Source organism: Bactrocera dorsalis, chromosome 1 (assembly GCF_023373825.1).
Source record: "Bactrocera dorsalis isolate Fly_Bdor chromosome 1, ASM2337382v1, whole genome shotgun sequence".
Taxonomy (NCBI): domain Eukaryota; kingdom Metazoa; phylum Arthropoda; class Insecta; order Diptera; family Tephritidae; genus Bactrocera; species Bactrocera dorsalis.
Genome location: NC_064303.1, coordinates 103,605,252 through 103,626,542, shown reverse-complemented (window position 1 = coordinate 103,626,542; position 21,291 = coordinate 103,605,252). Strand labels below are relative to the sequence as shown.

At 33.8% G+C, this 21,291-nt stretch overlaps 1 protein-coding gene across 4 annotated transcripts; it reads right to left on the bottom strand.

Annotated features, from left to right (window-relative positions):
* Nucleotides 1-3,001: 3,001 nt before the first annotated feature.
* On the bottom strand, nt 3,002-17,732 carry LOC105231230 (inactive hydroxysteroid dehydrogenase-like protein 1). 4 transcript variants are annotated; one of them, XM_049448552.1, is made up of 7 exons: nt 17,606-17,732; nt 17,484-17,518; nt 9,599-9,799; nt 4,491-4,613; nt 4,136-4,246; nt 3,559-4,007; nt 3,002-3,368 (listed from the first exon to the last, which is right to left on the bottom strand). In XM_049448552.1, exons 3-7 carry the CDS (start codon nt 9,774-9,776, stop codon nt 3,261-3,263), a joined length of 969 nt encoding a protein of 322 aa, XP_049304509.1. In that variant the 5' UTR covers nt 9,777-9,799; nt 17,484-17,518; nt 17,606-17,732; the 3' UTR covers nt 3,002-3,260. The 4 variants fall into 4 exon arrangements, with proteins under 4 accessions (XP_049304509.1, XP_049304502.1, XP_049304513.1 ...); XM_049448545.1 differs by having other exon boundaries at nt 17,484-17,622; XM_049448556.1 differs by lacking the exons at nt 17,484-17,518; nt 17,606-17,732 and adding an exon at nt 12,838-12,982.
* Nucleotides 17,733-21,291: the final 3,559 nt, after the last annotated feature.

The following is a 21,291-nucleotide window of genomic DNA, read 5'->3' as shown; positions in this document are numbered from 1 at the left end:
CTATCAGGAAAAGTTATTTACAGCGTGGTAAAAAATTATATATATGTACAGTACCTTTCCAATAAATTACGAACGAGAGCAAAGAAACAAAAATATATATATATATATATGGCGGCAAAATATTGAATATGATTAAATACAAAATTATAATAATTTATTTTTAATGTATATAGCATATAAAAAATATTTTTTTTCTAAAATTAGCCAAATATTTATGTTTTTATTAATGATTAAAGTTAGAACTATTTTCTACTTCGTTCGTAATTTATTGGACAAGTACTGTATTTACATTAAAAAAAAGGGAATAAAAGAATGCGGTGGAAGAGCTAAAAATTCTTTATTTGTTATGAAAATACAAAACCAAAACTTTTGCAAACTTACATCAACCATATCTAATATCTGGTATTTTTCCAAGTGTTCAGCGTTCTGGAGGTGCAAATTTTTTCAATGATGGCTTGGCAGAATTTTCATAAAAATTTCGCAATCTCTAATGCCTTCAAAAATCACTGTGTTTCAATGTGAGCGCCGAGTTCGCCAATTTATTCCAATCTTGGTTATGCTCTAAGCAAAATAATCGCAGTTTCAATAGCCCCAACGAAAGCAGCGTACTTTCTATGTTCAGCTCTAAGGCGTTCTATGGAAATATTAATAATCTCTACTACAACAGAAATATGATATTGTATATAGAATATATTTAATCGACCATTGCCAAAAATCTTTAACTTTCTTTCAGATTCGTCAACTTGAATATGATGAGCGATGTACTAGCATCTCAACACTCTTTTCTCCGAAGCTGGAAACATTGTGGATATACTCAGATTACCAGATAACTCAGTTACCAGATTATCTTGCTCTTTTTTTTTAGCTTCTCCGTTTGCTGACGTACTGAGTTATAATAAGCTTATACTGCCTTCCAGAGAGTCATACGCCGCTTCTTACCTCTTTTTAATGAATATATCAACTTCATGCCATGTCAGAGTCATGATGATCTCCGCCTGTTATTCAGGAATATATCGTCACCTGAAATGCAAAATAACGTATCATCAAAAAATTCGAAATTGAGTGTCTTATTGATTACGCTTCACTACTTCAAATTATATACATAATATTAAATATGTTCAACATTTTCTAGTTCTGCGGTCATATATAAACCAGTTTTAACCAATATTAATATTTTGTTTCACTCATGTTCCATTTTATTCCGTGTTTCATTCATGCCACTGTAAATTTCTGAAAATGTTGTTACGTTAATTTGCATTTCAGGTGACGATATGTATATGTCTTATGGAAATAATGGTATCGACTATTGCTAAAAATCTCGAACTTTCTTTCAGATTCGTCAACTTGAATATGATGAGCGATGTACTAGCATCCCAACACTCTTTTCTCCGAAGCTGGAAACATTGTGGACATAATAAGATTACCAGATAACTTAGGTATCAGATTATCTTGCTTTTTTATCTGGCTTCTCCGTCCGCTGACATGAGTTATAATAAGCTTATACTGCCTTCCAGAGAGTCATACGCCGCTTCTTACCTCTTTTTAATGAATATATCAACTTCATGCCATGTCAGAGTCATGATGATCTCCGCCTGTTATCCAGGAATATATGTATGTAAGTTTTTGTAATAGCAACACATATACTTAGTTCACATACATATGTATTAGATTGCTAGTTGAAATCATCTAACAAATAATGTTATAAACTAGAGCTCTTAAAATTATTCAAATATCATACATAGGCTGCTATTTATATTTCTGGACTAGACAACACCAAGTAAGTAAGGCGCAATCTGACATTTCCATTGGAAAGTTTGACATTTTTTAGCATAACATCACTCAGAACGTTTTTTCATTTAATAGTGAATTGTTTTATTTACAGGGAATTAAAAAATTCATCTCAGCCAAAAAATGGAATCGTGAACATTTTCGTGCGATCATTTTTCACAACTTTCGACGTGGATTATCACGACAAGAGTGTATCGATGAACTAAAATCTTTGTATGGCTATGAAGCACCATCCTATAGCACTGTGAAAAACTGGTACAACGAATTCAATCGTGGCCGACGCTCGCTCAAAGACGAATTCCGTGAAGGTCGTCCAACAACAGCCGTTGTGCCAGAACTGATAATGCAAGACTGTCATGTAACATACCTTCAGATAGAGGCATGCCTATGCATTTCTCCCACCAGTACACATTCGATATTGCATGAACACCTGACCGTAAAAAAGGCATGTTCTCGTTGGATCCCCCACAATTTGACAATCGCTCAAAAGAAGGCTTGTGTGAATTGGTGTAAAGAAATGCTGAATAAATACGATCGCGGTGCTTCAAAAGACGTTTATAAGATCGTCACAGGTGACGAATCATGGATCTATGCGTATGAGCCCGAAACAAAACAGCAATCGACCGTGTGGGTCTTCCAAGACGAGCCAAATCCAACGAGAAAAAAAAAAACAAAAAAAAAAAAACATTTTCGTTGATAAATATTCCTATTTTCATTATTAGGCCAGAAATATATATAGCAGCCCTCGTATCTCATATCTTCCTTTCCAAGCATGGATCGCTTTGAAGCATCGTTAGACGAGTGAGAAACTATTCTGACAATGAAGAGATAGGTTCAGCTAACATAGTTCTCGCGTGTGTTGTAGATAATTCCAGTAATGGTGGGTTTTTTCGTGGTAAAAGTTGTAATAGAGATGCCTTCACGACTCTTTTTTTGGGTCACGCTTTATAAATTGTATTAAAGTTTCTAAAGTCCTATTTCATCATTTATACACAACCTGCTTCCATTTATGTTATCATAACTCAGTTTTTGTATCAAAGCGAGTCCCTAGAGCACTATCGTTATATATTTTTTTTATTTAGGAAATTTATGCAACTAGTGCAATTTCCGGTTCATTGAACTCTGCTGTAGCAACTCCATTCTTTTAAACTAGCACTGGCCGGGAAGTTTAGTTTTCATAAAATTTTTGTAACACTGTTTAATACAAATGAATTTTAACACTTACTTCATTATTTCAGAATTATATTATTTCGTTATTGGTATTATTTCAGAAATTTCACAAAATTTTACATTTTTAACTTAAAAGTTTATTATAACCTTTAAAAAAACCAAAAACAGCTTAATCAATATTTAAGGTTATCTGTTCATAAGTAGATGAAAGCAATATGTGAATGTATATACAATACATGAGTAAGTGAATGATAATGAAAATATTGAAAATTAAAGAAACTTATACATCCTGTTGCAGTCTTTCAGACTTTTTTGCCATGGTTCTTCAGGTACTCTCGACGAAAGTGTCGTGTCATCACATGGGCGATACGTATGCGCAGCCACTCTGGGCTCAGTTTCATGAAAAAATACTGAAGCATAATAGTTTTCGTCAATTAGCGCACATAGCATACAAATGTTATATATATGTAAGTATAAATGTTTAGATTGTTTTTGTTGGTCAAAATTTTGGCTCAAAAATGTTCAAAACTTTTTGTAACTCAAGAGTGTTTTGTTTAATAAAAGTATAAAATAGAATTTTCGCTTCAAAAAAGCACTCACCTGCAAGCCATGTTGCCAATAGCCCGTCGTCTCCGCCGATTTGCCCAAAGTAAAAACGGCAAAGCGTGTGTAGCTCTTCACATCCGGTCTTAGAAAGCCACCCTTCATCACGGTATCAGAATATTGATTCATTTTTGTGACCACAAAGAGCGGTGTGACAATCTGTACTGTTATATTATGTTCGGCCAATTCACGCTCGATCGCCTGAGAGAAACATCGCACATAGCGCTTGGTAGCGACATAAACTGCCATATTGGGCATAGGTTGTAATTCACTGCCAGAAGATAAATTGACAATGGCACCACGTTTCTGCTTCTTCAGCTCTGGTATGAGCATACGTGTCATTATGGTTACAGCGGCGACATTTATATTGATCATATCCCAAATTGTATCTTCAGATATGTTGGAGAGTTCGTCTGGATAGTCGTACATTTTGCCAACATTGTTAACTGTAAGGTAGATGTTGTAAGGTTTTAGTAACATAAAATGTTTGTATACAAAGTATATTGATAACAGGAAGTAACTGTTTGTTTTTTGGTATAGATTTTGGTATAGTGAAAATATTTTCAGCACTTACCCAATATGCCTACTGGTATACCACTCAGTTCGCGTTCAATGTGTGCATACACCTCACGTCCTTTGGCGAAGTCAGCTACGATCCATTTCGTCTTCACTTTGTACTCATTTTCTGTAAGAAATATTTAAAAAATATATATGTATATGATATAATATATTATTGGTAACTAAACTAAATTCCAAGAACTGTGAAACCCCATTTGGTAGTTTAGTGTTTCGTTTGTCGATTTGCTTATAAATTACTTGCATTGTGCCTTTGAGTATTCGTCATTAGCATAATTTATTCCAAACTTTTTTCAAATATTTAAATATTCTACTATATTGACAATTATTTTTCTATTCATTTCAGTTCTTACCGATCTCCTCTGCTACTGCAATGAGCTTCTCCTTGGTGCGTGAGATGAGCACCACATTTATGCCTTGTTTGGCCAATTCTTTAGCATATTCCCGTCCAATGCCATCCGTTGAACCGGTGATTACTACAAAGTTGAGAAAAAAATAGTGTGTTGCAAGTAAATTGACCACAAAGAAAAATGGTAGTTAAAGCATATGATTGTCATTAACAGCTTAATGCTAATTGTTCTCCTTTTTTGTGGGTTGGGTAATGGTGCCAGCATTCCATTACGAACGATGTGTATTCAAGTAATGTTCGTAATTGCTGCTCATTTTGAGCACATACTGTGGAAATATGCATTTTTATTTCCATAGCTCTTTAGTTTGATTTTTAAATTTGTAGTTTTAAATTTTTGGGTTTATACTGTAAGCAATTTAGTTATTAACATTTGAGAGAGACTTCACCTCTTAAGTTCTTGGAATTAAGAAAATATCGTTTTTAATGTTGAGCGGTTATTTTGATCTATATTTGGTGTAATTATGGTTTGTTTCCGTGACAGACCTAGTCTCAATCGCTATCGAATTATTCAGCATTTCTTTTGAACATGGCGGGAACCCTACCTTTGAACCTCTCGTAACATAACTGAAGCCTGTTTACCGTTTCTAGGCTGGTCCTTTAAGAAGTTTGAACTGGGTTTTATGAAAAAATCTTTAGAGTAGACTATTTTATAGATAAATTAAGTGTTTGGGATTTAAATCCGTCGAAATCATTAAAAAAATGTAGGAAAGTGTTTTAGTGTCTAATACTAGAGCTTCCAACATCTCTTATAAATCTAATCCACATATTTCAGTTAATCTTTTAAGCGTTAAGAAACGTTTCCCCGGAGGACTCGTGTGTATAGACAGGATTTTGTTAAAAGTAAAGGTAATAAAGCTAAAAAGCGAATGGGAAATTACTTATATGTGACCTGGTCTACGGAAAGGGGTCTTAGGTGTAAAAAAATCAATTTTCACTTTTTAGTTGATTCGGATGGAAGATGAGATGCTTTTTCACGTGATAGAATCCAAAGAGTCATAACTTGTTTGAAAGTTCCCTAAAAATGTAAAAAATGTAAAGAAAGAAGAGTAAAAATACGAATATTAATGAGATAACGAGAAACTGACGAAACGAGTTGTTTATTTTTAACAGCTGTTTCCCAGAAAACTAGTTTTCGCACGTTAGCTCCCTTTTCGTAGACCAGGTCACATATAATGAAGATAATGCTATTTTTTAAGATTCCTAGTCAACCTTATTAAGACGTATGCCGTTAAAAAAACAATTGGTGGTATTAATAATACGATGTTTTTTAAGGGGTTACGAGTTTCAAAAAATATTTGTTTTATTGTCTTATTAAATTCTACAATACCTTTAGAATATTGCTCTTTTTAAGTTTTTCGAGTAATAGTTTCGGGGATACAGCCTTGAGAACTTGTGCGCTCGAGGTTAGCTAGGCTAAGTGCGCCGTCTTTCTAGGAACTGTGTTGTTGTAGTCGGTTGGCAAGATGTCTCGAGAACTACTCAATCGATCTTCATGAAATTTTACACAGGTCTTTGAGATAAAATTCTTAAAGACTTAGACGAATGAATTGAAAAAAAGTGTAGAGAGAATTTCATTGATATTTTAATTTTTTAGTAAAAATGTCTGCCAAAAATTAAATTTGCAGTTTTTTCCTTCGTCTAAGTTCTAAGATAAGGCCTTAACTAAAAAATGTATTTTTTCACTTTAGATGATCTTGTAAGGCCTCGGAATGGCTGAGTTTCAAATATTTTTTTCCAAAACTTTCAGAACCTTTTTGTTCATAGTTTGTAAAATTCTATGCAAAATATTTAAAATTCTAAAAAAAATATTTAATTTTTTATATGAGAAATAATTGTTGAAAAATGGCTGTTTTTTACCCGAGGAAACCCATAGAATCCCTTAAGAGCCCGAAGTTTTTTATTCTGCGAAGAAATTCCTGGAGATAGAAGAAAATGCCAGATGCTTGAGGCTTGCGATAGTCAGAAACTAGAGATTAGAGACCATTAGAATGGTATAATTATTCAGATCGTTAGACTCATTTTTGAGCTTAGGCATGCTAGTTGTACTTGTAAGTAGTTCTGTATTTTGTGGACAATAACGTTATTAAACTGGTACTCTTAGAGAAATATGAAATGTGACTGCTTGTGAGAGATTATTTGGAACTCCATTCATTTTTTTTTGTCCCCTAATGGCATACATGGTTTTGACCTACGGTATGATATATTCATCATAATTACCACCAGTTAACCTTAAACTAGCTACTCAACTTGAAAATCGCCAAAATCTATCTGCACTTCAGCATAATATAACCGAGTAAATTACATTAATGCACAAGTATTTCGCAAGGTCGTCAAGCGAATCAAAAATGTATAAGTATACCGTTTGCATAATAAAAAATAAAAACAACCTGAAGCACAGTTGGGTTTTTTACTACGAAATACAGAAATGGCAATAAACCTTAAACATGTGATACTCGCGCGACTCAAGTTAATTAATAAAACAATAACAAAAGCTAGACGCTTTGATGTGAAAACAATAATAAGACTTGAGCAAAAAGAAAACGGCTAGATATTTTAATAACCGCCCAAGCTGACGGACCTGCTGACAATCACAACGCGCCGGCTAGACAATCTAAGTCAAGCCGGTTCCGTGTGCCGCTATTTATGAGTAATATGACGCTGCTAGCAGGTGAATGACTTCGAATCAAGCAACAACAAGTGAAGTATGCAATAACAGATAAAACAAAAAAATACGAAATAAATAGAATTCCATAGCGCTTTTGAAGCCAAGCGCCAGTGTAGACACGATCGACCACGCAATAAGACTATAATTATAGCTAACTATATTTAAAAGTGTGTTTAAATGCAATGTATATGTAGTTGAGTAATATAAATCTAGTAGGAATTGCAGAAAATTATTTTGTTTTTGATATAGAAATGGCCTACATTTTTGCGCAATTATTTAAGACAAAAATTTTAAAATTTATAACAAAAATTTAAGCTTTCTTTCATTTCTTCCAAAATTTGAAATATTTTATTTTATATTTTAAGTTACTTTGAAAATTTTGTTATTCCATACATTTTTCCTACAGGGTTATTATACGAGTAGCGTAGAAACCGAAAAGCGAAAGTGTTAATGTATGTTTGCACGAGTTAATGTTGTTGCCATTTAATTTGTTGTACAACGGTGCATTCAGGTAAAACGTTTGCAACAAAATGTTGTTTGGCAATTCATTCATAAATTCTGCTGTTAAATCAGAAGAATTTACAATTCCAAGACGCTTTCGATAAAAATTCATGGCTTATGGTTTTTACGCTTCTTTTTTGTAATCTTCCCTTATGACTTAAATACTTAATTGGGTCACTAATTCAGCCATTCATGGCGAACGCGTTACGTTGTTGTAACTTACGGTTTATTACATCTCTTCTTTGGCTGAATTTTTGTATTTCGGTTTTGTTATTGTTCATTATTGTTGTTGCACGTGCACATAAGTATGTATGTATGTTACCAAAAATAATAGCGAGCACCCAGAAAACCGTTTAAAGGGCTTGCTGCTTATTTGTGAGACTCGTTATGTAAACTTACAACTCGTTTTCAAGGCCGTTCAGCAATTACAAGCAGTTTTTCGCTGCTTTTGGCTCTAAAGGGCAACCGGTCCCAGCTGGGGAATTATAATTTTTTGCAAAATATTCAAAAGTTATTACAGAGATCAATTTATCGATAAATATCACAGAATTGAAACAAAAATATTTAAAAGTTATCGATAGAGAGAGATTTATCGATAAATATCGAAAAACTTGGAGAAAAATATTCAAAAGTTATCGATAGAGATGAATTTATCGTTAAATATCGAAAACTTTAGACAAAAGTATTAAACAAATATCAATAGAGAGGGATTTATCGATAATTATCAAAAATTTTAGTAAAAAATTTACAAAAGTTATGGAAAAATAGAGAATTATCTATAAATCTATAGAGATAAAACTATAGTTAAATCGGTATCAATAATTACCGATAACTTCAGTTATCGAATAGTCAAAAAACCAATGAAAAACTATTTTTAAACACACAAATATTTAATATTTACAAGTATAGATAGAATTATCGATAAATCGATAGATATAGATTTATCGTAAAATCGGTATCGATAAATATCGATAACTTTAGGTATAAAATAGTGAAACAATTATTGAAAAAACTATTTGTATTTACACAAATATTTACTATTCACAATTAGACAACAAAATAATTTAATTATGCAGAGAAAGTAAGACATGACAGCGTTGTAATTTTAAGTACAAACTAGGCAGGGTATATTAAATCTGTCACGAAGTTTTTCCTAGAAGGAATTGACCAAAATTTTATAAAATATTTACATACATATGTATGTATACAAATGATCAGCGAGACAAGGTGCGTTTCTTAGTCCTAACGCCTGTAAATACGCGAACAAATCCCTCAGTTTTTTAGGTATCGATCTGAAATTTTGCACACATCGTTTTCTTCACAAAAAGCTGCTCATTTGTCGGAATCGCTGATATTGAATCACTATAAGATATAGGTGCCATACAAACTGATCGATCAAAATCAAGTTCTTCTATGTACAACTTTTTTATTTAACAAGATACCTACACGAAATTTGGCATGGATAATTTTCTAAAGTAATGGTGCAATCTCCGAAGATATCGTTTAGATCGGATCACTATAGCGTATAGCTGTCATACAAACTGACCGTTTTCTAAGGAATCGTTTGTATTTATGTAAGGTATAAATGTTTCGGTGCAACCGAAGTTAACGTTTTCTCTTGTTTTTTTACTAATATTTCTTCTAATATGCCAAAATTGTGTTGTTGTCGTAAAATTTTGAAATTCTAGGAACCAAAGGTCTCACTAAGTTACAAATATTTAACTATTTTTACATAATCAATAGTACAGAGGGTTGTTTAAATTGCACTTTGCACTGAGAAATTCATGTAAGTCTAACGAACATTCTTAAACTAAATACAGAATATACATACTCGTATATACTATATAATAAATATCGAATAAAAATATTTTAACACAATCACTAACCTGCCCACTTTCCAAACTTTTCCACCAACGTCTGCGGCAGTTGAGGCTGAAAATATGGCTCCAGAATCGCCTTGATGATTGACACCACCGATTTGAAGTTATCGAAGAAGAATGCGGCGATAGCCAGGAGGCCAACCAAATAGACACCGAACGATAGTAGTTGCCAAACGAACGCCATTCTCAGCAATGTGTAAATGCTCACTTCATCGAGGGGAATCATGTTGAGTATTTTTTAGATTTTTTAGTTTCTTTTGTTTAAGTTTTATTTTAGGAAAATGTGCTCAATGATTATGATAATAAACGAATGTGGGGCAGAGAATAGTTAGTGATAAGCGAAAGCCAGATAAGAAAATTCACTGAACACTCATAAATGTCTGTAAGAACGCAACAATGTTTATAAAAAACAACAATTACTTCACGCTAAAAATAAATTCCAACACTATATGTACACTCTCTCGGAATTCACTCAATCAATTGGAAGACTTTCTCGCTTGCACTACGCTGTGGACTCACGCCTCCGTTATTATTTAATTTTGTTGTTGTTGCACTCAAATTCAATCAACTCAGCATTTTTTTGTTTATTTGATTTCGTTTTGTAGCCAAAAAGTCAAAATTATTTGCAATTACAATTTCAATTAAGTTCGAAAACTGTTTTGCTATTTTGTTTTTTTTTATTTTTTTTTCTAATACGCATTCATTTACATTCTGAAAATTTCCGAATTAAAGTGTAAAGTACACTCTCACTAAAATTAATTGCAACTTTTATTGAAGCACTAAGCCTGAACGCGCTTGATTTTTGGGCAGCTTGAGCTGTGTGAACTGCGCGTTTGGCCGTCGAGTAGGCGACTGATCGGCGAGCGTCAAGCTGCAGTCGAAAAAATCTTCAACTTGTTGCGGCAAAGCGACTAGCTACAATCGCAGCTTTGAGGCCTGTTAGTGGAGGTTCTGCAGCCAAAGCGGCGCTCAGACACTAACCAAGCCGAGCCATTGATGGCGGCAGACTGCTGCTCAGTTGGGATTGTTTTGCTTTGCTTCAAGCTCAGCTGGGAATGCAGCAGATGCTGCGCAGCCGCATGCAACATCTTGTGTTGTACTCACTTGAGGTTGTTTCTGCTCTCGCTTTGCTTACATATATTCATATACCATATAGGTCTGCATATGTGGGCTGGTGTTAAGGCAATAGTTTGTTTCGTTTTTTATATTTCCATTTTTGCTTGTAAATTGAGCTTGAATGAGCTCAATGATATAGTGTTGCTTTTTAACGATTGTGTTTAAGCGCAATTTTTTTGTTTGATTTCTTTTGTTACAAGGTTTCATACAAATCTTCATTTGAAAATAACGGTTATGATGGGTTATATCAATAACTATTTTGTTAATGGGACAGGCTTGGGAAATATTTTAGTTTTGATAAAATTCTAAGCACTACGAATAAATAGTAAGTAAGATTGTCAGACTTTTTACTACTTCATAGCAGCCGTAGCTGAGAGTGATCTCCAGATCTTCGAGATCCTAAATTGAAAGCGTACAAAATACAGTTTTTGCAAGAACTGAAGCCGCTCGACCCCAGGCGACATCACTTCGCTATCTTTGCTTCATTTATATAGGCTCTTGAAAAATTCTAAGAAGATCCGACGTTTTTGAGCCAAATTTTGTTCAGCGACGGGGCCCATTTCTGGCTTAACGGGTATGTAAAGAAGCAAAATTGCCTTATATGGGACGAAGAGCAACCTGAAAAGATTCGAGAGCTGCCATTTTATCTGGAAAAAACAACGGTTTGATGTTGTTTGTGGGATGCGGATTCATCGGTCCATATTTCTTCAATAATGATGTCGGTGAGAACGTAACCGTCAATGGCGACCATGATAACCCACTGTTTGATGCCTGAAATTTATTCTCGTGGTCTCGGCCACATTTGGTTTCAACAAGACGGCGCCACTTTCCTCACATCGCATCAATCAATCGATTTATTGAGAAAACACTTCGGTGGGCAGATAATTTCCCGATTTGGGCCGTTCTACTGGCCACCAAGATCATGTGATATCACATCTATAGACTTTTTTCTGTGAGGATATGCAAAGTCTAAAGTCTATCCAGACAATCCAGCTTCGATTTAGGCCTTGAAGCAAAACATTCGCCAAGTACCAGTCGAAATGCTTGAGGGAGTAATCGAAAATTAGACTAAGCCAACATTTTGAAAGAGATTATCTTCAAAACATAAACGCCAAAGAATGTTCTTTCGAATGATTATAAACATTCTCCATTAAATTTAAAGTTTCTGTGATTTTTCTTTAAAAAAGTAGGAAAAACTTTGCTGTTGCTTTTACAACCTTTAACCTTTCGCGATCAAAGCTTTTGAACTAAAAGCACTTGGCTTGGTATTTAAAGCAACTTCTGGCATAAATGCCCTTTTCTGAAGAATCCATCCGCCTGACAGGTTAAGGTTGAGATTTTTGAATAATATTTTCTGTGTGACTACATGTGTATTGAAGTCGTTACGTTTACAGGTGTTACATATAAACTTCGAATACATATTATAAACAATGGCCCTCAATGACTTCTATTCATATCGGTTCGTATGCAATATTACGAGTATAAAATTTTTGTTTGAACATTTTTTTTGTAAACAAAAGTGGTTGTAATGGTAAATAGTATAGAAGGCAAAAAGCTAACAACAAAATATTGTGTTAATTTTTGAAGTGGAGATTTAATTGCATTTTTTTGGTTTTTTTTCTCTTTGAAGCACAATTGCTTACAAAAACGGAGTTATCATACGTACATATCGTACATACATACATACATATGTCAATACAAACCCGCATTCAATGGGCGAAACTAGTTTGCCATTAGAGGTGTTGCACACCTTTGTGTTGCATCTGAGTAAATAGACAACTGTTGAAGTTTTCCATCTGCAGCCTGACCTTTCAACCAATGCGCTTGCATTCATGCATATAAACACACATACATAAACCAACATAAGCATAGCAATATAAGGTGCAGAGTATTGAAGTTTTCAATTTTCATTTAAGAAATAACAGAAATACAAACAGTATTGATGTGCCCATTCCAAAACTTTGTTGAAAAAAGTAATTTTAAAGTTTTTATTGCGGTGAAGCCATATTTTTTGTATACCAAGAGGTGCAAGCAATCTAAATCTTCAAGGTGCACATATTGAGCTTTAATAAACTTTGATTTCCATGGGACAGGCATTTTTATTTTAATTTTGAAATTAAAGTACTTACATTAAATGAGATAAAATATTTTCGAGCTGATTTGATTAGCCGCACAGAAATAAATCTCAATTTTATTATGGGGTTACATGCGTTTCACGGCTTCAAAAATCAATGATTTGTTGTGTTATTTAAATCTATAACATCTCTAGAATGTTGTCCTAATTCATCAATATTTTATCGCCACCAAACTACGAATATCGAAAAGAAGCATCATCGTGCATTTTGAGGCTTTCACGTGTTTTTTTTGCATTCAGCTCGTTTTTTCCTCTATTGAGAAGATTGCTGACTTGTTTGTATGTATGTCAAACTCATAAAGTCTTGTCTCATAGGCATTCGCACTGTCAAGCATGTCCAAAGAAAGCTGTTTACGGTACTATTTTTGAAAAAAAATTCAGCTTTATCGGGATAAGTCGAGCGAGAACGCGTTTCATACCCAAAATATCCACCAAAACCATTCGAGCGGACTCGCGAGAACCAGGCATGTCTTCAACGATCTTTGAAAGCTTTGTCCCAGGATGATCCTATAAAAAAATTTAGTGTCTTCGCGGAGGTACATTTTTCCTAAGAACTGCCGGAAATAATGTCGCAATGGACGAGTTTTGAATATTTTTCTTTGAAAATCTAAATCTAAACGTATCTAAAGTGATGGTTTGGTTCTGGATTCCTATAAACAATTGTTTTTACCGAAATTCCAAATATTCCTTAAAAGTATTTGTGAAAAACTTAAAAAAAGTGTTATTTACATAGTTTATGATTAATTCGCCAATCATTTTTTTTATACCGAATTTGCATGTTTTTTTGGTATAATGTTTCGGATTATTGATTGACGAACGACGCTCCATTTGGGTATTACGGAAATGTGCAAATATTAGACTGTATTTGTTGTCGTTTACTACATTGTTGTCATATATCTTCTACTATTTGACGCATATATTAGTTTAGCAAGACAAGTCTTTAAAAACATAATAAAGTGTGGGCGTTTAGTTTATTTAACCATATGTGTATGGAATATAAGAAGCATTTGCAAAAAATTTCGAATATATTTGTGCTTGAAGGTTAATTTTTCTATTTTTTTAAATCGAATTTAAACAATTTTAGACGCTATGTGAAACTACATGATATATTGTTAAATCGATCAGACTTTTATTTAAAAAAAAATATTTATCACAAGGAGACTAGGGTGGATAATTTTTGAAAACATAGTTTACCATATATTTTTTGCAAACTTTTGTATCATCAGGAAAAAGAGATTTCCAGAAACATAAAGCCTACTGACTTGTTAAAAAACGATATTTTGACGTAAAATTGTATAATTGAAAATTATGGTATTTTTTCCATTTTATATCGAAATGAGGTTTTCAACTTGTCATGACGCATAGTAAAAATATAAAATCATAAATTTTTACACTTGTTTACAAAAATTTTTGTTGGATTACATACAAAAACAAGTAAGAAGGGGTAAATTCAGGTGTCACCGAACATTTTATACTCTCGCATGATAAAGTGATAATCGAGATTTCATTATCCGTCATTTACATATTTTTTTATTTTGCTGTAAAATTAATTAGAATTAAATTCTGAGAGATTTAGCGATATTTTCGGTAAAAAATTAGGTTAGGTTAGGTTAGGCACTGAGTTCTTCGTGTTCGATATCAGGGACCTTGAAAAGTTATAGTCCGATCACGAAAATTTTTCCACAAGGGATACCTCAAATACCGTATTTGTGTAAAGTTTTATTCCGCTATCATCATTGGTTCCTAATGTATATATTATACAGAGAAGGCATCAGATGGAATTCAAAATGGCGTTATATTGGAAGAAGGCATGGTTGTGAACCGATTTCACTCATATTTTGTACATGTCAGCAGGGTGTTAAGAAAATATTATACACCGAATTTCATTAAGGTCGGTAGAGTAGTTCCTGAGATATGGTTTTTGGTCCATAAGTGGGAGACGCCACGCCCATTTTCAATTTTTAAAAAAAGCCTGGGTGCAGCTTCTGCCATTTCTTCCGTAAAATTTAATGTTTCTGACGTTTTTTGTTAGTCCGTTAACGCACTTTTAGTGATTTTCAACATAACCTTTGTATGGGAGGTGGGCGTGGTTATTATCTGATTTCTTCCGTTTTTGAACTGTATATGGAAATGCCTGAAGGAAACGCCTCTATAGAGTTTGGTTGACATAGCTATAAGATTTCCGAGATATGTACACTTAGTAGGGGGCGAGGCCACGGCCATTTTTCCAAAAAAATTACGTCCAAATATGCCCCTCCCTAATGCGATCCTTTGTGCCAAATTTCACTTTGATATCTTTATTTATGGCTTAGTTATGACACTTTATAGGTTTTCGATTTCCGCCATTTTGTGGGCGTTGCAGTGGGCCGAATTTGCCCATCTTCTAACTTAACGTTCTTATGGAGCCAAGAAATACGTGCACCAAGTTTCATCATGATATCTCAATTTTTACTCAAGTTACAGCTTGCACGGACGGACGGACGGACAGACAGACATCCGGATTTCAACTCTACTCGTCACCCTGATCACTTTGGTATATATAACCCTATATCTGACTCTTTTAGTTTTAGGACTTACAAAAAACCGTTATGTGAACAAAACTATAATACTCTCTTTAGCAACTTTGTTGCGAGAGTATAATGAGTTTACGTAATTATAATTCTCAACGCTAACTTTGTATGTTGGTCATAAGAAAGTAAGCTCACAGCGAATCTTGTGAAAGAAAATCGAGTTTTGTACAAGATAAAAATAAAGACTTTCTTTGAATTATTCACATAAATTTTGAGGTTATATGAGAAAAGTCAATAAACAAAAGTTTTGGATCTTTTTATTAACTACAACTTTGCCACATAACTTTTTTCTATAGAATTCGTAGTTTTGTCGGAAATCGAGTTAAACCGTTCTTAACCCTCAAATATTCACCGCGCGCCTTTTATCTTTCGTGGGTTACAACATGCTATGAATTTTTTTCTAATTGACCCGTATTTTAACAGACTCTGTGGTCTCACTATCTTCATATTCTCCAGTGTATCATATCGTGGGTACCTTAGATGCTTGCCAATGAGGGACAAGTGCATAAGAGATACTTCATTGTTTCCCTGGTGCCTTGTTCTAGACATTTCCGGCAGTCTTCTCGATCTGTCAACCCCATTATGCGAGAGTTGTCCCCACCAGACATTGACCAGTTGTTATTTCGATCATGTTTCTACAGTCTCTTCTATTGATTGTCTAAAGGAATTTTGTGTGCTTTGGATCTACCGTTTTGCACATGGCTCTTGCAGTTTTTTACCCAAGTAACTCGTTCCATTGGGTTTTGATTTTCTTTACCATGTTTCTGTTCAGATCGTCGTATAGACAATATATGATTTGCCCAATGTAGATCACGTTTTCAGGTGTTAGCCGTACACCATTCTTGGCGATCTCATCCACTATTTCATTGCTTCGATGCCTTTGTGGCTTGGCATACAGTGGAAGTGAAGTTTCTTGTTTTTGGCAACACTTTCCGTTGTTGCCCTGCTTCTCAAGACACTTTTGGCTGATATGCGATACGAAGTTAATGCCATGAGTACTGCTTGGCTGCTTACATAGATGTTGACTCTAGAATTGTCTGCAGATGCATTAGAGGCCAGCTTCGCGGCTTTCGCAATAGCAAAGACCTTAGCTTGAAATATACTGCAGTGATCCGCTAACTTAAAAGGCTGCCTGATGCCTAACTCTGGACAGTAGATGTTATTTGAGTGCATAAAATCATGTATAAAACTCAAGAAAATTTTTAATAAAAATAAAATATAATTAATGAATGCCAACGAAGGTATTGCACTAGCCAGTTAGACATTATATTAAGCAATTGACATAAAAACGAATTTTTACGGCGAAAAACACTTGATAAATGCTTAGTGCTTCAACTTCTTTGCTAAAAACTAATAAAAAAGATATTTTTGTGTCAATAGCTAACAACAATAACCTGCACGAAGTATACGGCTAACTTTTCAAGTTAATGACGGACATAGTAACTTATAGAAATTAAGCAACTAACATGCAGACATTATCTGCATTACTCGCAATTTCGTCACCATAAAAATTTCGTAGTCATGCTTACAAGTGTTTATGCAGATTTTTCTAACCTCAAATGGCGCGCAATTGCTTTATGCTTCAATAAAAGTTTTTAGAATTATGAAATAATTAAACGTTTACACTAATTAAAAAATTAAATTTAATTAAAGCCATATGAGCGCCGAAATATATATAACAGAATTAGATCTAACTCAAAAATGTACAAGAAGTAATAAACCGCTCTATCGGTCACACATACATACACACATCCGCAACGACCGAGGTCATATGACAAACAAGTGAACGCCGTAAAAAAACGCAAAGTCATTATGATGTGCGCATCTATTAATGTACTCGTATTGCAAGCACTAAGGTTCGTAAGTTAACAGAAAAATTCCAAAAAAAAATGTATTTATTGTTCACTACTAAGGTTCGTAAGTTAACAAAAAAAAAAAAAAAAAATAATAAATTTTGAAAAAAAAAAAATTATTTATTTATTGTTCACTACTAAGGTTTGTAAGTTAACAAAAAAATTAAAAAAAAAAATAAATAAATTTTGAAAAAAAAAATGGTTTTATTGTTCATTACCTTTTCTGTAACGGTTACGCGCACTGTTGTTGCAGCTGTAATGGAGGTACACAAAATGAAGTAATTAGTTATTTGTTTGCCACAATATGCCGAATGACTGTGAAAATGTCGTTCAGCAGCACCTTTATAGGGTCCAAGCCCAAGCGGCTTAGGGACTTTTCATGACTCTTCATGACTCTGCAATTATTTTTATTACTTTACTGTTAATAAATAAAATAGTTGTTGTTCTATTCCTGTGCTATGATGATTGCAGCTGACTTCTTTTGGTTGTTTACGCCGTAGTCGATAACACAAGGCTACTATTTTCGGCTTTATAGCGCATGCCCGGGTACTGTCAATGCAAGCACAGGGAAGTTTAATTGTGATTACTCTTATGTGGAAGAGGGGGAGGTAAAAGAAAAAAATATAGACACGTACGTTTTGCAGCGTGTTTGATTATACAGTTACAAATACGTGGTCTTAGAAACACATATGTATACGTATGTATGTATGTATTTATTCAAATTAATTGTGAAAATTGCGATTTTCTACTTCTTGGAAGTAAACTGGCATTTAATTGCCATCGCATGTGCGAATTGTATAATATCCTTATTCAATTAAATCCATTTTATGACAATCGCTTTTAAACACCTGTGTTCCGCTGTCGGCAAGCGCGAAATTTTTTTGCTGCTATCTTTTCTGATGTTTTTTTTTTTTTGATAATTCGTGCTTGCATGTTGACAACTGTCTAAGACTGACATGCGTTTGTGCCACAAGTGGCCATTTTGCTGAAAAAACACTTTTGACTTTTAATAAGCAACTGGTTTACATATCTTGATCTCTGCGTGCTTTAATAAAAATAATTATGTAGTATGTATGTATGTACATGTGTGTACATATAAGTTCCTAGATATACATTTTATCATCTTGCATTTTTGCATAATTTATAATTTGACATTTACTACATTGTTAATAAACTTAATACTTAAAAAACTATATAACAAGTAAGGAAGGGTTAAGTTTGGGTGCAATCGAACATTTTATACTCTTGCAACATGCAGGAATCAAAGCCTGGGAAATACTTTAAGGTGTAAAACGTCAATCTGAAGATCGATATCCAAGCAATTTTATATACTATATACATATACTCTATATAACTCATACACTGGCCGGCAAATTTGGCATAAGATTAGTTAAAATCATTATATGTATTATATGGCAGTTGGGTAGTATCGACCCGATTTTATGCATTAACTATTATCATGTCACATACTAAAAAAAACATTCCTTGAGTTTCATTAAGATACATAACATACAATTAAAACTCATATGGAGTAAAGACATCCGGAATTTCGAAAATCTTTATGTTGGGTATATGGGGGCTCAGAGTAGTATTGACCTGATTCAACCCATTTTTGATGTACAGAATTACTATTGTCAGGAAAGGAGTCTCTTTGGATTTTGACGTTTTTTGATCATATAGTGACATACTTTATAAGAATTAATAGGGAAAAATTTTATCCCGTTATATTAATTACTTCTTGATTTGTGTACTGTAAAGTGAAAGCCACCGTTCAGTGTTGAGGTCAATTTTTGCAGTTAGATTCGTATAATATTTTGCTGGCACAAAAACTGAAGCGACGAAACCCTTTCGATTGAGTACAGCAAATGATGGAAAGCAACGGCGACTTTCATTGAAAATCCATATGTTCAGACTAGGTCCATTTCTGACTTAATGGCTTCGTTAACAAACAATATTGTCATTTTGTGGTGGGTTAAACAATCGTGCAATTCAGAAAACGCAATTACACGCCTAAGGGTTGACCTTTTGGTACGGAAAGAAGCCAGCGAATGCCGTTACTATCCATTGCGAGCGTTATAATGCCATGCTGGCCGTTTCTTTTTCCCGGGGTTTGATGAAATTGATCGAATCGAAATTCCAGTCGAAATGCTGCACCGGGCCATCGATAATTGGCGTAAACGAGTGCAAAAGCGGACGTGGTGGCAATTTTGCCGACATTTTGCTCAAATCATAAATGGTTAAAATATAAAATACATACTATATATATAAAAAACAGAAGCCATTTGTTTTCTTGTTGGTAGGCCATATAGATAGATTGTTCTTAAACATAACACATTTTTCTTCGAGCTTTTTCGACCAACGTAAAAATAAACCATCGTAAATGTAAACATTTATATACATATATTGTAAATATAGTGCTGTATATGTAACTATTCTAGTTGAGTGTAAAATCAGCTGAAACTTCTGCTGGGTATTCATAGAAAAAGCTTTCAAGTTTATGGAAGTGAAGACAACGGAAAAGTTGACTAAAGCTTTTGATAATAAACTTTGAAAAGCATTTTTGTACAAAGTTCGCAAATATTTTACATATATATATATATACTATAAATGCACACACAAGTGTAGGAACAAAGTATTACACATTTTTTACACAATTTATAGTATGAAAATAACAGTCAATGCTTCTTCTACTAACTTTATGTGGATTTTAGTTCCACAAAAAATAATATTTTTAACATTTTCTGAAAATTTATAAACAATTCAATTTAAAAGTATGACATATTCTGCAACATAATACTATATCCATTCCATGGAAAGACTACGATAACTGAGGCGTTGTGTTTTGAGTTGAGTTTGCAACTGCCAACTTTGGTCAATAAAAGCATCATTAGACAGCATTTAAGAAAGAAAGTACAAATATTGAAAACCTGATTTGTGCATGTTGGCTTTGTTGGAAATTGAATTTTGGCATAAGATACTCGCAAGCTTTCATTGATTTGTAAATCCTCGCACATGAAAGTTTGCTTCGACGAGCTTATAAAAGCGTAATATATGACCCGGTAAAAATTTATAATAAGGATGAATCCATATGTAGAAGTTCGCGCAAGTTAAGAAAGTTCTCTGAGCGCGGTTCACTTGGGACTGGTCAAAAACGATTATTTTACATATGGCTCAAGCAGCTAACGGCTTCCGGTCTTAGACCAAATATTCTCTGGGTAGCCAAGACACATCTGAAGGCGAGCTATAGTGAGAAGGTGAATCATATTTCCCCAGGGTAGGTGCGCTGAGTTCGGAGCCCGCCACGTAAAAAAACACCGAGTGAACGAAAACACTCCAGCCCTCACTGTATTCGACGCAGAAGAAGAGGAAGACTTCCACTCCGTTCGTTCTAGGCACCAGACAGCGAAAAGGACTGGCGCGCTGCTATAAACTCGGCTACGATAATAATAAAGAAGGAGAAAAATTAAAAATAAATAATCGAATACTTCTCGAAAAAGTTTTCCAATGTTTTTGAAATATTATGACAGGGTTAATATAATCATTTAAATAAAAATTTGAGCATGTTTTGCCCAAAAGTTAACGGCATATAATTGTGGTGCCTTCAATTACTGACGCTGTCATCAAAATAAATCTCACAGAAATATCACAAATTATAAAATATTTTCGCTCTCCTTGGATTATGCATATGAATTATTGTATGAAATGTGACACAAAAATATTTTCAAATCATATTAACAGTCGCCTAGAACCAATCGAGGGTCAAACAAAAACTCTAAGTTCCCCAAAAATTTTCTATATACATAAAATGCCTAAATTCGGTTCCCATTTTCGGTATTACATCAGTTATTAGCATTACATAATTGTGTGGTTTCACTGAAAGTATAATTTCTAATACTCAAATACGCAATTTTGACTAAAATAATTTATTAGAGTAAAACAATTAATCTCAAAAAAGGTTTGCCAAGGGTGCTTATGACTAAACCATATCCACATATGCTTAGTTATAAGCCGATCTGTGAGCCTCAT

Coding starts and splice junctions, on each gene's coding strand:
- LOC105231230 (XM_011212422.4), bottom strand. CDS start 9,818: ATGATTCCCCTCGATGAAGTGAGCATTTACACATTGCTGAGAATGGCG. Junction 4,614..9,598: donor AAAGTTTGGAAAGTGGGCAG/GTTAGTGATTGT, acceptor TCAACTTTGTAG/TAATCACCGGTTCAACGGAT. Junction 3,369..3,558: donor ATTGGCAACATGGCTTGCAG/GTGAGTGCTTTT, acceptor ATTATGCTTCAG/TATTTTTTCATGAAACTGAG.